Genomic DNA, 17,028 nt, shown 5'->3' with positions numbered 1-17,028 from the left:
GCACCTAGATCCAGGTTCAATTCCTCAGTATCACATACACAGAAAATGTTGGAAGTGGTGCTGTGGCTTAAATGGTAGAGAAAAACCAAGAACAGTGTTCAGTTCCTGAGTTGAAGCCCCAGGACTGGCCAGAAAAAAAAAAAAGCTAAAAAATAGTGACCAGACTCTGATTTCAAGTCCAAGTACTGGTGCACACTCGCACGCGCGTACACACACACACACACACACACACACTACCAAAAAAAAAAAAAAAAAGAGGCCATCAGACTCCAAAATAACCAGCAAAAAGCTAGACTAGAGGATTGGCTCAAGTGGTAGTAGACAAGCCAAGCCAGAGCATGAGGACATGAGTATGAGTTCAAACGTGGAATCACCAACAACCATAAGAGAATTCTACCAAGACCCAAATATCTCAGCCTCCTTACCTCTCACCTGTATCACCTTTGACCAATCCTGAGTATATCTGATTTTTTGACAACTTAGGTGAGGTTTTTTTTTTTTTGCCAGTCCTGGGCTTAAACTCAGGGCCTGAGCACTGTCCTTGGGCTTTCTCAAGGTTAGAGCTCTACCACTTGAGCCATAGCACCACTTCTGGCTTTTTTTTACTAGGCCAGACTCCTAGCCCTTTGGGTTTTTTTTGTCTTTTTGTTTTACCAGGACTGGGGCATGAACTCAGGGCCCTGGACACTTTTTGCTTAAGGGTAGTGCTCTGCCACTCGAGCCACAGCACCATTTCCAGTTTTTTGTGTTTGTGGTACCAAGGAATCGAACCCAGAGCTTCATGCATGCTAGGCAAATACTCTACCACTAGGCCATGCTCCCAGCCCCAGGTGAGTTTTTTCTTTTCTTTCTTTCTTTCTTTCTTTCTTTCTTTCTTTCTTTCTTTCTTTCTTTCTTTCTTTCTTAATTTAGGGATTACAGGAGTATACCACAATGCCCAAGGAAGTAAGATAATTAAAAGTAAAGCCTTGATTCCCCTGCTATTATTCAGAGCTCCAGAAATAGAACTGAGTGTGCTCATAATAAATAGGGAAATTTATTTTAAGGAACTGACTCATGCGATTGTGTAAGTTGCAAGTCCAAATTCAGCAGAGTAGGCCAACAGCCAGAAAACCCAGAAGTGAAGTTACAGCTCATTTCTAAAGACAGTGCAAGAGCAGAATTTCCTCTTCCTGAGTTGCCTCCTTTTGTTTCCTTCCTTCCTTCCTTTCTTTCTTTTTTGTCAGTCCTGGGGCTTAAACTCAGGGCCTAGGCACTGTCCTTGGGCTTTTTTAAGGCTTGGTGCTCTACCACTTAAGCCACAACACCTCTTCTGGCTTTTTCTGTGTATGTGGTACTGAGGAATTGAACCCAGAGTTTCGTGCATTCTAGGCAACCACTTTACCACTCGGCTACACTCCCAACCTCTCCTTTTGTTTTCTTAAGGTCTTTAACTGATTGAATGAGGCCTGTGAAAGTACAGCTGAGGATTTTACCTGCAAACTCAATTCTTTCTAGGTGGAGGCTGGAAGATCAAGAGATAAGGATCTAGGGGACGAGAGTGGTAGAGTAATAGTCTTGAGAAAGCCCAAGGACACTGCTCAGGCTCTGAGTTCAAGTCCCAGGGCTGGCAAAAAAATGGATCTAGCCCTGGTGTTAGTTGAAGCTGCTCAGAAGGCTGAGCTCGGAGGATCTGTGGCTCAAAGTCAGTTCTAGAATGAAAGTCCGTAAGAGTCTTATGTTCAGTTAACTATTAAAAAGGTAGGAGTAGATACTAAAGTTTTCCTTGATCAGAAAAGGCTCTGGACAGTGCTCATGCCCTGAGCACTGGTACCAAAAAACAAACAAAAAATCTGGATGATGGTGGCTAATGTAATCCTAGCTACTCAGGAGGAGATCTGAGCACTGGTTCAATACAAGATCTAGCAGTAAAAATCCTAGAAACTCTTTTTTTTTTGGCCAGTTCTGGAGCTTGAACTCAAGGCCTGGGCCTTTCCCCTGACCTTCTTTTGCTCAAGGCTAACACTCTACCACTTGAGCCACAGCACCACTTCTGGCTTCCTTCTCTGTATGTGGTACTAAGGATGCATGCTAGGCAAGCACTCTACCACTAAACCACATTCCCAACCCCTAGAAACTCTTATCTCCAATTAGTCACCAAAAAGCCAGAAGTAGAGATGTGACTAGATGTGGTAGAGCCAAAACATTGAGCAAAAATGTTCCTGGACAACACCTAGACCCTGGAGTTTAAGCCCTAAGACCAGCCTAAAACCAACCAACCAGAGTTAAGGATCTAACTAGGTACCAGGGCTCAGGCATATAATCCTAACTATTCAGGCAGCTGAAATTCAGTGAGTCTTAGTTTGAAGACAGCTGTTCCACCATAGAAAAAGAACTGATTGAGAGACCCCAGACTCATGGTAGTAGGAAATAAAGAACCTGTAAGTCAGGAGTTAAAACTGCAAGGACCTGAAGGCACTCAGATGATTTAGGGAAAAGAAAGCATTCTATGGGATTTGGCCTTCCACCTTCCCTAACATAACCAAGATCAGGAGGCCCTGGGGAAAACTATGCTTCTGTTACACAAATAACACAAGGTTTACTACCATTTTGCTTCAATATCTGCTTGCTTCCTTGCCATTGCTTTCCAATTAGAAATAGCCAGGGTATGGTGCCACTGAAGGCAAATCTATTGAGAGCTGGGATGTCTAAGGTTTATGAAGAACAGTGGACTTAAAGGTCACTAAATAATCACCAATGAAATTATGGCACAATGGTCTTGCATGGCCTGCTTTTGTAATTCCTGCTTATAAAACCCTACCTTTCCATAAGCACTGGGCCATTTTTCAGTTATCAAGATGATGATTCACTATCGGTAGTGGGAAGTAGACGCCCTGTGACTTAATCAGATTCCTAGCTTTTCTTCTGAGGATCTTGGAATCTCATTTGAACTTTGAATATAATAAGAACCAACAGATTAAAGAAGAAAAAAGCTAAATGCTAATGGCTCAACACCTATAATCTTTTTCTTTTTTGCCAGGGCCTGGCGCTTGAGTCACAACACCACGTTTAGCTTTTTCTGTGTATGTAGTACCAAGGAATCGAACCCAGGGGTTCATGCCTGCTAGGTGAGCAAGGACTACATTCTCAGCCCATACACCAGGAATCTTTACTTAGGAGGTTGAGATCCGAAGATCGTGGTTCAAGTCAACCTGGGAAGGAGAGTGCATGAGACGCCTATCTCTATTTAACTACCAAAACAGCCATAAGGAGAGCTGTGGCTCAAGTAGTAGAGCTCTAGCCTTGAGCAAAAAGCTCAAGGACAATGCCCAGGCCCTGAGTTCATGCACCAGGATCAACACGAAAATGAAAGTTAACTTCCCTTTGCAAAGGAGAAACAGAACTATAGAAAAGTTAACATCTACTAATGCACCTTCTATCTGGTGAATATAATGTAACCCTTCTATTAATTACAATCAAAATATATGGGGGGAAAAAGAACAAAGAAAAGTTAACATCTATTTGTATAGTTAACTTTTTCCTGAAGTGATTGAGGGAGGGAACTTCATTAGCATGTTGTTTCAGTACATTGAAATGGGGTGGGGGTCGCGAGAGGGGGTAAAATTGACTGATTTTTTTTTTTTCCCAGTCTTGAGGCCTGAATTCAGGACCTGGCTGAGCTTCTTTTGCTCAAAACACTCTACCACTTGAGCCACAGTGCCACTTCTGGCCTTTTCTGTTTATGTGGTACTGAGGAATAGGACCCATGGCCTCACGTATGCTAGGCAAGCATTCTACCAATAAGCCACATTCCCAGCTCAAACTAACTGTTATCTGTTCCTCCTCCTCCTCCTCCTCCTCCTCCTCCTCCTCCTCTTCCTCTTCCTCTTCTTTTTGCCAGGCTTGGGGCTTGGACACAGGGCCTGAACACTGTCCTTGGGCTTTCTCAAGGCTAGCGCTCTACCACTAGAGCTATAGCACCATTTCTAGCTTTTTCTATGTATGTGGTGCCAAGGAATGAAACCCAGGTCTTTGTGAATTCTAGGCAAGCACTCTACCAAACTCCTGGCCCCTCCTTGGACACGTTTTACTCAAGGCTAGTGCTCTGTCACATGAGTCACAGCACCATTTCTGGCTTTTTCTGTGTATGTGGTACCCAGGAATTGAACCTGGGTCCTCCTGCATGCTAGGCAAGCACTCTACCATGAGACTATGCTCCCAGCCCTGGACTGTTATCTTTTCTAATTTTGGGGAAGATCAGATAATAGCTTACTTTGAGTTTCATGACTTTAGAGCAAACGATTCCATCTTGACTTTTAGCCTTGTCTGTAGAGGACCCAGGGCAAGATCCTACTACAAAACAAAAGCCTTCCTGTATTGTAGGCTTTTGTGTGCCAGAGCTGGAACTTGAACTCAGGTCCTAGGCACTGTCCTGTTTTGCCCAGGGTTGGTGCTCTATCACTTAAGTCACACCTCTAACTTGCTTTTCTGATGGTTAATTGGAGATAAGAGTCTTACCTCAAGGATTTTCCTGTGAAAGCTGGTGAGATAATTAGATCTCAGTTTTCTTAGTACCTAGGATTAGAGGTGTGTGCCAATAGCACTTGGCTCTTCTTTTTTTTTTTTTGTTCTCTCTGTGGGGTTTGAAGTGTCAGTCTGTCCCTGACCTCCTCAACTCAAGCTAGTGCTCTACCACTTTGAGCCACAGGGCCACTTACAGTTTTCATTGAAGATAAGAGTTTCACTGACTTTTATTTTTGTGTTCCAGCTGGCTTTGAACAATGATCATCAGGACTCAGCCTCCCGGGTACCTAGGATTACAGGAGTGAGCCACAAGTGCCTGGCTCCTCCTGAATTTTATTTGTGTATCTGTTTGGTGTGTGTGTGTGTGTGTGTGTGTGTGTGTGTGTGTGTTTGTGAGAGTCCTGGGACTTGGTTTGGTTTGGGCCCTGTCCCTGAGGGTTTTTTTTTTGCCAGATCTGGGGCTTGAACTCAGGGCCTGAGCACTGCCCTTAGGCCTTTTCAAGACTAGAGCTCTACCACTTGAGTCACTTCTTTTTTTTTTTTATCGTTCAATTATGATCTTTTAATTTTTTTAAAATTTTATTTATTTATTTTTGCCAGTCGTGGGGCTTGAACTCAAGGGCCTGAGCACTGTCCTTGGACTTTCTCAAGGCTAGAGCTCTACCACTTGAGCCACAGCACCACTTCCAGCTTTTTCCTATGCATGTGGTAACGAGGAATTGAACCCGGGCATTTGTGCATGCTAGGCAAGCACTCTACCACTAGGCCAAACTCCCAGCCCCACTTGAGTCACTTCTGGCTTTTTTTTTTTTTTTGTAGGTTATGGGGGCATGAACTCTGGTTTGAACTCTTTAGCTCTACCCACTTGAGCCACAACGCCATTTCTGGTTTTTCTGTGGTTAATTGGAGATAAGAGTCTCCCAGGCTTTTCGTGCCCTGGCTGGCTTTGAACTATGATCCTCAGATCTCAGCCTCCTGAGTAGCTAGAATTACAGGCATGAGCCACCAGTGCCTGGCTCCGGCTTTTTTTGATGTATGTGGTACTGAGGAATCGAACCAAGGGCTTCATGCATGCTAGGCAGGCATCTACCACAAGGTCATACTCCCCACCTGTCCCTGAGTTTTTCTTTTTTTTTTTTTTTTTGCCAGTCCTGGGGCTTGACCTCAGGGCCTGAGCGCTGTCCCTGAGCCAATGTCCCTGAGTTTTTCATACTCAAGGCTGGTACTTTATTAACCCACAGCTCTACTTTGGGCTTTTTGCTGGTTGTTTAGATATGAGAATCTCATCTCAAGAACTTCTTTTTCTAGACTAGCCTTAAACTGTGATCCTCAGATCTCAGCTTCCCAAGTAGCTAAGATTATAGGCCTGAGCCACTGGTGCTGAGTGTGTGTGTGCGAGTCTGTTTGGGGCCTTGAGTTCTGGGCCTGGGCACTGTCCCTGAGCTCTTCAGCTCAAGGCTACCGCCCTACCCTTGAGCCACAGTGTCACTTCCACTTTTCCAGTGGTTAATTGGAGATAAAAGTCTCAAAGTCAGGCTGGGAGTTTGGACTAGTGGTAGAGTGCTTGACTAGTATGCACGAAGACCCAGGTTCGATTCCTCCTTACCACATACATAGAAAAAAGCTCAAAATAGTGCTGTGGCTCAAGTTGTAGAGCTCTAGCCTTGAGAAAGCCCAAGAGCCCAAGGGCAGTGCCCAATCCCTGAGTTGAAGGCCTAGGAATGGAAAAAAAAAAGTCTCAAAGTCTTAAGTCCCCCTGGGAGCTCTGAACCATGATCGTCAGCTATTATCCTCCTGAGTAGCTAGGATTACAGGTGAGAGCCACCATGCCTGGCTCCTAAGCTTATTCTTGATCTGAAACTCTGCTCAAAGAACTTACTTTTAAAGGCAATTTGATAACAGCCCACTCCAGGGACATTTATGACACAAAAATAATTTTTGTGGCTGGGAGTTTGGCTTAGTAGTAGAGTCCTTGCCTAGCATGCACAAAGACCCAGGTTCGATTTCTCCATACCACATACATAGAAAAAGCTGAAAGTGGTGCTGTGGCTCAAGTGATAAGAGCACCAGCCTTGAGGAAAGCCCAAGGACAGTTTTCAGGCCCCGATTTCAAGCCCCAGGACTGGCAAAAAAAACATTTTTTTGTTTTGGTGACATTATCATGACTATTCCACTTAAAATGAAAGGAAGAGGCCCAAGATCTCTCAAGCCTATAATCCTAGCTACTTAGGAGGCTGAGATCTTAGGATCTGGGTTGAAAGTCGGCCTAGTAACTAAAGAAAGTGAGACTCTTATCTCCAATTAATCACTAGAAAATGGAAAGTGGGGCTATGGCTCCAAGTTAGGGCATTAGCCTTGAGGTGAGAGCTCAGGGTCAGTGCCCAGGCCCGAAGTTCAAACCCCCATAACCCACAAAAACAAAAACAAAAAAAGCTCTGGGACAGTGCCCAGAATTCAAGCCCCATGATTGACAAAAATAAATAACTAAATAAAAATAAAAGGAAGAATCCCCTTAAAATGAAAAGAATCTGTAACTGGGAGTGTGTCTCAGTGGTAGGGCAGGGACTGGGTTTTACGTAAATACATGAAATAGAAAGCTCTGTATGGGGCGTGCATGCCAATTGTTGGGCCAGAGCTGCGTGTCCAGCAGGTGGTGCATGGTAGAGTCTCAGTAACAACATTATTATTCAGTAAGTATTATCTACAATCTGGAGTAGGATCCTATGCAGGGATTTTATTTGTTCGGGGGGAGGGTCATGGGGCTTGAACTCTGGGCTCTGAATCACAGTACTTCTGGTTTTCTGGTGGTTACATGGTCAGAAGAGTCTCCTGGACTTGGGTGGCCAGGCTGGCTTTGAACCAGGATCCTCAGATCTCAGCCTCCCCGCATAGCTAGGATTACAGGCGAGAGCCACCCCGCTTTACCCTTCAGGGATTTATGGTTTTAGTGAGCCGTGCATGGGTGGGATTCGAACTGGCAACTCTCCCAGTCCGGCTCATCAGGAGGGTTTCCCCCGGATTCCCATTTCCGGCTGCTGGGGGGCGGAGGGGGGGGCGTGCCAGGGCAGCCGAGGACGTGAGCGGGAGCGCGCTCACGTGTGGACGTGCGTGCGTGGATACGTACAGGCCGGTAGAACCCAGCGGGTGCAGGAGGTGGAGGGGTGGCTCCCCCGCCGGGGCTGGCGGACGGTCGGGAGGCCGACGGCGTCCTCACGCCGGGACTCCCCCGCAGCTCCGCGCAAAGTGGTTCCGCCCAGCCCCTGGCTCATTGTGCTCGCTTCACGCCGGCTCAAGATGGCGGCGGTGCTGGAGATCCCGGGCCTGTGACTACAAAGAGGGGAGCCGGGGGCCGGGACGGGAGCGTGGTGGCGACGGCGGTGGCTGAAGCCCCAGCCGGGCCCCCTCCCCTAGGCCTCCCGCCCCTCCCTCCGCCCTCCCCTTCTGCCCGCCCTCCCGCCGGCGGCCCCGCCCCTCCCCCCACCGCCGGACTAGCATGGTGCGGCGGCCGCGCGCGCTGACATGGGGGAGAAGCTGGAGCTGAGACTCAAGTCGCCCGTGGGGGCCGAGCCCGCCGTCTACCCCTGGCCGCTGCCTGTCTACGTGAGTGCCGCCCGGGGGAGAGACACAGAGAGAGGGAGGACGTCCTTGGAGGCGCGAGAGGCTCGGGCGACAGGGTCTTAGAATCCCGTTGGAGGACTCGGGGGTTCCCGGACGGCGCGCGCCGGCCCGCGCCGGGCGGCGGTGGTTGCCTTGGTTATTCCCGGGGGTGGGCGGGCGGGCGGGCGGGCCGCGCGCCGGGCCCGGGCTCGTCCCTGGGAACCCGGGCTCGTCCCCGGCCTGGGTGTGCGTTGGCCGCTGGTCTGGGTGTTCCTGGCGCTGTCAGTCTGCGGTGCGATTTTGTGCCAGCTTTTGAGGACACCCTGTGCCTTGTGTGTCCCGTCCCCCCCCCCCCCACTCCCTACCTCCCTCCTTTCCCGGTTGATTTTTTTTTTTTTTTCCTTCTATGAAGGATTTGTTCCTCTGGAATCTTAGGGCTGGGGTGGTGGGGGAGCGAAGCCCAGGGCTGGAGTGATCCTGAAAAGTCCCAAGAATGTTGTGCCCTCTCATGTTGGTAGACAGGACTGGAGTGATTTTGGGGGGGGGGTGGAAATCCGGAACGTCGTTCCTATAATCCCAGTGACCCCCCCCTCCTTTTTTTTTTCTCCCCTCCCAAGATGACAGGACGAATGGAAAGGCTTTCTTCTGGGAGTTTGAGACGTCCAGGATTTGGGGGGTGGTGGGGGCGGGGATGTGCGTGATGATGTATGTGTGTTGGGTCGATGTCAGAGTAAACGGTTTGGATGGGTTGCCTTTGGACTAGGTCTGTGTGTGTGTGTGGGGGGGAGTGTGCAGGTTGGCAGGGGACCTAGTGGAAGGGGGGGGTACCCTCTTCTGCTTTACCTTAGCGTGTGGAAATATGGTGGCCCCGGGTGTCGGGCGAGGTGGAGACTGGTACTCTGGCTTTTCCTGTCGGGCAGCTCGTGCATCCTGAGATGGAAACTCCCACCGGGTCCCATTCTCAAAACTGGAAAACTTTAACTCCTCCCACCACTCAATTCTGTTAGGCTGGATAGATTCCAGACTTAATTTTGATTTCTTCCTCTTTCCATTAACATACTCTTTTTTTTGGGGGGGGGTGTGGGGTGGGGTGGGGGCTTGACAGGTGTGTGGGGTCTTATAATCCGTCAAGGTGCAGAAGGAATCCATCCAACCCCAAATTTCCTCTCACCCTCTGGTCATCTACCTCACTCTGTCTTTGCACTTCTAGTTTTTGAAAGTCAGATGATGAATGAATCGTGTAGCCCTTTGGCCTATGTCCTGCCTTGTTTTGGCTGTCAATGTCACACCTAGGGTTTTATTGTTTGTTTTGTTGTTGTAATTGTCAGTATTGGGATTTGAGCCCCAGGACTTGGGCTTGGTGTGGTGGCTTGCTCATTTGGAGCTCTGCAGCTCTGCCACCTGAGCAGGTGACACTTCCAGCCCAGCTTTTTGCTGGTTATTTTGCAAATTCAGTATCTCCATTTTTTTTTTTTTTTTTTTACCCAGCTGGCTTCAAATTGTGATCCTCTGAATTTTAGCTCCCTAAGTAGCTATGATTACAAGCCTGAGCCACATGCACTGGGGTGTGTGTATAACTCAGGGCTTCACTGAGCATTTCCATTTATGGCTGGAGCTCTACCATTTGATTCACACCAAGAGAAGAGAGAAGAGATTTGGCTTTCCTAGCCTGTCTTTGAACTCTGATTCTCAGAACTCAGCCTTCTAGTTAGCTAGGATTATGGATGTGAGCCACCAATGCCAGGCTGACTGTAATATTTTGTTATTACTAGATTGACCCATTTATTCATCTGCTGGTCGCTGGATTCTGGACCCTTTTCCAGTTGTTGTTGTTTTTAGTAGGTGATGGGGCTTGCACTCTGGGCCTAGGCGCTGCCCCTGAGCTTTTCAGTTCAAGACTTCCACTCTACTCCTGGGCCTGGGTGTTGTCCCTGAGCTCTTCAGCAATTGGTTACTGCCCTAACTTGAGCCACTGCCCCACTTCCAGTTTTCTAGAGTCTCATTGGAGATAAGAGTCTCACATGAACCTTGATCCTCAGTTCTCAGCCTCCTGAGTAGCTAGGATTATAGGCAGGAGGAGATCCTGTGCCCTGCTTTTTTTGTTTTGTTTTGTTTTTGTGGATCATGGGGCTTGAACTCAGCCTGGGCATTGTCCCTGAGCTCTTCAGCTCTAGGCTACTGCCCTACTTCCCATTTTCTAGAGTTTAATTGGAGATAAGAGTCTTAGTCCTTTTGTGCCCGGGCTAGCTTTGTACCTTGGTCCTGAGATCTCAGCCTCCTGAGTAGCTAGGATTAGAGATGTGAGCCACCACATCCAGCTTGTGTGTGTGTGTGTGTGTGTGTGTGTGTGTGTGTGTGTGTGTCTGTCTGTCTGTCTGTCTGTCTGAGTGTGTGATAATAATAAAGCTGTATAGGGTTGGGAATTTGGCCTAGTGATAGAGTGCTTGCCTAGCATGCACGAAGAACCAGGTTTGATTCCTTGGTACCATATAAATGGTGCTGTGGCTCAAGTGGCAGAGCTCTACCCTTGAGGAAAAAGCCCAAGGACAGTGCTCAGGCCAGGAGTGCAAGCCCCAGGACTGGCAGAAAAAAAAATAAAGCTGTATAGACCAAATCAGATTTATGTGAAATGAGTTTCTTTGACCCTGAGGACTCCCAGGAGTTGGCATCCTAAAATTGCCATATTTTGAGTGTAGAGGGGAGAGTTAATTTGTTGCCCCCACCCTTTTCTCCAAGGATGAATATGAACGTACATTCATTCAGTGGCTAGGTCCTGTTTTTCATGGAGGTTTCAGTTGAACCTGGCGGGCTTTGGCTTTCCAGTGTCAGGCGGGAAAGATCACCAGTGCCTCTCCCTCTCTGGCTGAGACCTCACTTGGCAGGACCCAGAAGTGTTGGCCCTAATACACTTCTGACGTCTTGTGGGCTCTGTCCAGCTATAGTTGTTATGAGGCTGGGTGAGATGAGGCATAGAAATTCTCCTCTTTGTGAGTGTGTGTGGGGTGTAGTTACTTTTTACAGCTCTGCAGTGCGTTCTTCTAGAGCCTTCTTATATCTCCCTCCATAGTTTCTATAGTTTTCTGCCTTTGAAGGAGAATTGAGGGACAGTACAGTATCTTTTTAAAATTTCTTCATTAAAAAAAAAAAATTTTTTGTGGGTCATGGAGCTTGAACGTTGCCTGGGAGCTGTCCCTGAGCTCTTCAGCTCAAGGCTACTGCCCTACCCTTGAGTCAAGCCCCACTTCCCATTTTTTAGAGGTTAATTGGAGGTAAGAGTTTCAGGTCTTTTTGTGCCTAGGCTGGCTTTAAACCATGGTCCTCAGATCTCAGAGACTTGAGTAGCTAGGATTACAGGCATGAGCCACTGTGCCTGGCTTAAAATTGTTTTTAAACCAGTCCTGAGGCTTGAACTCAGGGCCTGAGTGCTGTCCTTGGGATTTCTCAAGGTTACAGCTCTACCACTTGAGCCACAGCACCATTTCTGGCTTTTTGTATGTATGTGGTACTCAGGAATCAAACTCTGGTCTTCCTGCATGCTAGGAAAGCACTCTACCCACTAGGCCAAACTCCTGGCATCTTTTAAGAAGGTTGCCATGAGAATGGTAACCCAACAGCCATGGTATGAAATAGACTACTAGAGAAGTTTGAGTTCTTGGAGGGTCCCAGTAATTCTTGTGAGTGTGCACTTGTTCTCAGTAGTTCTGAAAACTCCCATGGCTGGAAGACTGTAAGGCAGTATTCGTTTCTCAACTTTGTAAAGTGAAGGTAGGACCTTTATGCACAGAAAGGTCAGCAGAGTGATAGTACCCGTTTGGATGTGGGGGAGGGTGGCTTCTTGGAAGGGACCTCTGTGGGAGGAAGTAGAATCACATGGCCTCAGCTGTTCTCACTTGGGAATGTCCAGTTTTGGGACTGGGTTTGCCTAGGTGACACATGTGAGGTTCTTGCATTGGATTAGGTTTTGGGTACAAGTGCCGTTTGTGGTGGCTTGCCTGGTGGACAGCTTGGGGGAACAACCTGAGAGGACTGGGTGTTGGCCTTTGCATTAGTGACTCATGAGGCTGTGGGTGGTGTTGGAGTCAGTCTCCCCTTGGCTGAGTGCCCCTCTGATGAGGGCTGCTGAGTAAGTCCGTGAGTAGTTGTGAGAGGTGGAGTGAGCCATCCCTGGTCTTCTCACTGTGACTCAGAAGGTATTTTCTGACGTTGACCCTGGAGGCTGAGTGTCCTGCCCACCAGGGTAGGGGGAGGCAGATTAACCTTTAGATTGCCTTGTGTGGGTGGATGACGTGCTTGCAAAAGAAAAGGGATAATAGACTAAGACTGGGCTTCCATTTTTGGTATCACGAAGCAGTAGTGTGTTCTAGTCTCACAAATTCAGATTTACTGCTTACTCTGTTCCATATGGATATGGCATAAGAGGGAGGGAGGCAAGTCAGGAACTGGGGAGATGCAGGAAGTTGGTGAGCTGAACTGCAGAATCTCACCCTCCCTCCCCTTGGCTTTGGCAGCATGGATTTTTTTTTTTTTGACTAGGCTGGCTTCAAACTGGAATCCTCAGATAGCAGCCTCCTATGAACCACCACAACCCTATAATTTGACTTTTTTTTTTTTTTTTGCCAGTCATGGGCTTGAGCTCAGCGCCTGAGCACTGTCCTTGGACTTTGTCAAGGTTAGAGCTCTACCACTTGAGCCTCAGCACCATTTCTGGCTTTTTTTTATGTATGTGGTACCAAGGAATTGAACCTGGGTCTTCGTGCATGCTAGGCAAGCACTCTACCACTAGGCCAAACTCCTGGCTAATTTGACTTTTTTTTTTTGCCAGTCCTGGGCTTGAGCTCAGGGCCTGAGCACTGTCCTTGGACTTTCTCAAGGCTAGAGCTCTACCACTTGAGCCTCAGCACCACTTCCAGCTTTTTTCTATGTATGTGGTACCGAGGAATCGAACCCGGGTCTTCATGCATGCTAGGCAAGCACTTTAACCACTAGGCCAAACTCCCGGCCCTTGACTTTTTTTTAATTTTAATTTTTTGCCAGTCGTGGGGCTTGAACTTGGCCTTTGCGCTGTCCATGAACTCTTCAGCTCAAGGCTACCACCCTACTCCTGGAGCTGTAGCTCCCCACTTTCCTTTTTCTTGTGATTAATTGGAGATAAGAGTCTCAAATCTTACAGTTTTTAGTGCTGGGGATGGCTTTGAATTGCATACCTGGCTTCTAATTCTTGTCTTTTTTTTTTTTTTTGTGGGTCAGGAGCTTGAACTCAGCCTGGACGTTGTCACTGGAGCTCTTCAGCTCTAGGCTACCGCTCTACCCTGGAGCCAAGCCCCACTTCCTGTTTTCTAGAGGTTAATTGGAGATAAAAGTCTCATATCCTTTTGTGCTTGGGCCGGCTTTGTACTTAGATCCTCAGATCTCAGCCTCCTGAGTAGCCAGGATTATAAGTGGGAGCCGCTGGGCCTGGCTTGCTCTTGTCTTTTTTAAGGTTAACCTTTTTTTATGGGATAAGCTGAACATTCTTGTCTTTTTTTCAGGTTAACCTTTTTATTTTAAGGTAATTGGAGATTCCCGCAAGCACAGTAGTAGGAAATAATAGATCCTGCTGTGTTCCCTTCCTTTTCCTGAGATTCATTCCCAGGTGAGGAAGAAAGGCCCCTCAGCAACTGGATCTCCTGTGGTATACCTGATCTGGTGGCTACACTCTAGGCTTGGGGGCCCAGGCAGAAGCGATCAATTCTGTCTCTCCACTATGGAAAGGTTAAGCCAGTCATTCCATTGGGAGTTTTTCCCTCAAGGGACACTTGAAGATGTCTGAGAAAATTATGGGGTGGTGGTGGAGACTGATGGGAGACCAGAAATGTGCAACACCCTGTAAGGCACTGGTGGCCCTACTGTGTAGAACAAAACCAGAGGCTGAGAAAAGTGATGTCTAGTAATGATCCTTCTATCTGGCGAATATAACTGTAACCCCTCTACTAATTACAATAAAAAATATATGGGAAAAAATGATGTCCATTATTGGCTGAATTTCAAGGACTACTCAGTGTCCTTGAGTTTAGATGGGTGTTTTTTTCTATTTTATTTCCTGGGGTTCTCAGGAACTCAGGTTAGACAGGCCTTCACCAAAACCTCGGCCTGCTCTGTACTGGTGTTTACCTTGCCTGAGCATTAGTAGTTTCACTAGGTCTGTCATAGGGTCCTCTGATTCAGATACACACACTTAGGTATGTGCCCTCTGTGGGTATTGGGGCTGAAGTGAGAGGAAACTCACCTATGTGCAGGCAGGAGAGACAGATAACTACAATTCAGCAATTCTGCCCCCTGACACTGTGGGGGCCACTCATGGTTTTAGCTGAATGATTTTGCCTAAGAGGTGATTGGGAGCGGGTGATCAGCTCAGCTTGGGAGGTGAACAAAGGACTGATTAGCCAAGGTCTGGTTAGCCAGAGTAGTGGTGGGCCCCTTTTTCCTCTTTTCAGGGTAACCTTTTTATTATGAGAATTATAAAATACTTTTAACAGCTTATGGCTTAGTGGTAGAACATTTGCCTGGCATGTACAAAACTCTGGGTTTTGTCCTCAGCACCACAAACAACAACCAGAACAGGTTTGAGACATAAACTCACATCATAAAATTCACACTTCAAAGTGTACATATAGGTCAGTGGTTCCCTCTCACTCCCTTCTTGTATAGTTTGTTTGCTAAGCTGGCACTTTACTACTTGAGCCATACCTTCAGCCCTGCTTTTTGCTTGTTATTTGGGAGATGGAGTCTTGAAGGTTTTCTGCCTCAGCTGGCCTTGAATCATGAGCTTGGATCTCAGCCTCCTAAATAGAATTGATTACATGCATAAGCCACTAGTGCCTGGCAAACTCAGTGTTTTTTGTATACTTACAGATGGTGCAGCCATTATATCTATACGGTTTTAGAACGTTATAGTTTGCTAAAAACAAACCCTGTCCTTGTGAGCAGCCTCTCCTCAGCCCTAGACCCTACAAATCAACTGGCTGTCTTTGGATTCTTCTGTTTTGCACGTTTTCAGTTAATGGAGGCACCCCACACTATGGGGTCTTTTTTGTGTGTGTGTGTGTGCCAGTCCCGGAGACTGAGTTTAGATACTGGGCACTATCCCTGAGCTTCTGTGTTGAAGGCTAGCACACTTCCACTTGAGCCATAGTTCTACTTTCACCTTTTTGGTGGTTAACTGGAGAAAAGAGCCTCATGGATTTTCCTGCCCAGGCTGGCTTTGAACTGTGATCCTCAGGTCTCAGTATTCTGAGAAGCTAGGATTATAGGCATTGAGCCATGGGTGCCCTGGCTCACTGTGGTGCCTTTTGTGTCTGGTTCTCTCACTGATTAAATGTTTTCAAGGTCCCTCTGCCTTGTAGCCTCTTTGTTCATAGTGATTCAGTGTGTGGACACCCTAGGTTATATGTACTAAGGCCACCAGTGAAGCACTTTATCCTGAGATAGGTCACTTGAGGGCAAGGTTGTGCCCCTGGTGGAATTTTCATGGGCACAGGGAGCCTCAGCTGTCTAGATTCAGGAGTTGTCTTTGAGCCAAGATCCTCTTGAATATATTCTTCTAGAAGGGAAATTAACCCTGCAATCGCATAGTGGTCTATGGCAAGGAACCATTTTTTTTCAGTGATGGTAAGAAGAGTTCTAACAACAACGGGACTTGTAGTCATAGTCACATGTCCTGTCCCTTGATAGTAGCTTGGGTAGGTTGCCTCAGCTTTTCCTTAAGACCTCCAAGGTCGGAATTATTTGTCCCTGCCCATTCAAGGGGAGACTTTTGACTGAGACCAAACATTTGGCATAGGTGGGGAATTGTTATAGAAACAGCTAAAGATTTCTGCTGTCTTTGGTCAGCCTTGCCCTGGAGTTCTATGGATAACTGAGTCCCCATTCCATACCCACCTTCCTTCTTACAGAAAGAAGGCCAGACAGGAAGCTGGACTTCCTAAAGTATGGGCCAGTTCTGCTCTCAGCTGCCTGGATGGATCTGGGCCAGTCCATAGCATAGACTTCTTGGTTAAGTTTAAAAGTGTTTTCTTGGGTTAGGAATATGGCTTAGTGGTAGATTGCTTGACTAACACTCATGAAGCCCTGGGTTCAATTCCTCAGTACCACATAAACAGAAAAAAAAAATGGAAGTGGAGCTGTGGCTCAAGTGGTCGAGTGTTAGCCTCGAGCAAAGAAGCTCAGGGAGAGTGCCAGGCCCTGAGTTCAAACCCTAGGACTGGCCAAAAGAAAAGAGTTTTTTTGGCTTGGTGCTGGAGGCTCATGCCTATAGTCTGTTACTAAGGAGGCTGAGATCTGAGGACTCCTGCTCAAAGCTAGCTGGGGCAGAAGTCAAGTCCCAGCCTGCCCCCCCCCAACAAAAAGTGTTCTCTTGCCAGATGCCAGTGGTTTACACCTGTAATCATAGCTATTCAGAATGCTGAGATCAGAATCATAGTGTGAAGCTAGCCTGTGCAGACAAATCCAACAGATCTTAAGACTTTTTTTGGGTCTTGGGCTTGATCTCAGAGCTTCTTTAATTTCTTCCCTCAGGCCTGACACCCTATCACTTAAGCCATATCCTTACTTATAGCCTTTTCTAGTTAATTAATTAAATGTAAGAGTCTCTTATATTTGTCTGCCCCAGTTGTCTTTGAATCACAATTCTCAGATCTCATCCTCCTGAGTAGCTCAGATTATGGGTGTGAGCCATCATCACTTAGCAAATTTAAGACTTAATCAACAAAAACCAGGACTGGAGATGTGGCTCTTGTGGTGGAGTGTTATCCTTAAGCAAAAAAAGCAGAGCCAGAGTGGGGAAGTCTGGAGTTCAAATTCTAAGACCAGCACACACAAAAATGTGTTCTATTAAGAGTGGGTATAGGAACTGGAATGTAGCTCAGTGGCAAAGCGCTTGCTAGCAAGTGC

General features: G+C 47.2%; 1 protein-coding gene across 2 annotated transcripts in view; it reads left to right on the top strand.

The window, feature by feature from the left end:
- The first annotated feature begins 7,792 nt into the window (after positions 1–7,792).
- Positions 7,793–17,028, top strand: part of Dot1l (DOT1 like histone lysine methyltransferase) — a 66,950-nt gene continuing 57,714 nt past the window's right edge. For both annotated transcript variants that reach the window (XM_090338818.1, XM_090338811.1), the window contains exon 1: positions 7,793–8,103. In XM_090338818.1, coding sequence (XP_090194944.1) covers positions 8,023–8,103 — 81 coding nt within the window. In that variant the 5' untranslated portion in view covers positions 7,793–8,022. The remainder of the gene's footprint in view (positions 8,104–17,028) is intronic.

This window comes from Megascapheus bottae, chromosome 1 (assembly GCF_031878675.1).
Source record: "Megascapheus bottae isolate mThoBot1 chromosome 1, mThoBot2.hap1, whole genome shotgun sequence".
In the NCBI taxonomy this organism is placed as follows: Eukaryota; Metazoa; Chordata; class Mammalia; order Rodentia; family Geomyidae; genus Megascapheus; species Megascapheus bottae.
This window is presented reverse-complemented; position numbering and strand designations above follow the sequence as displayed.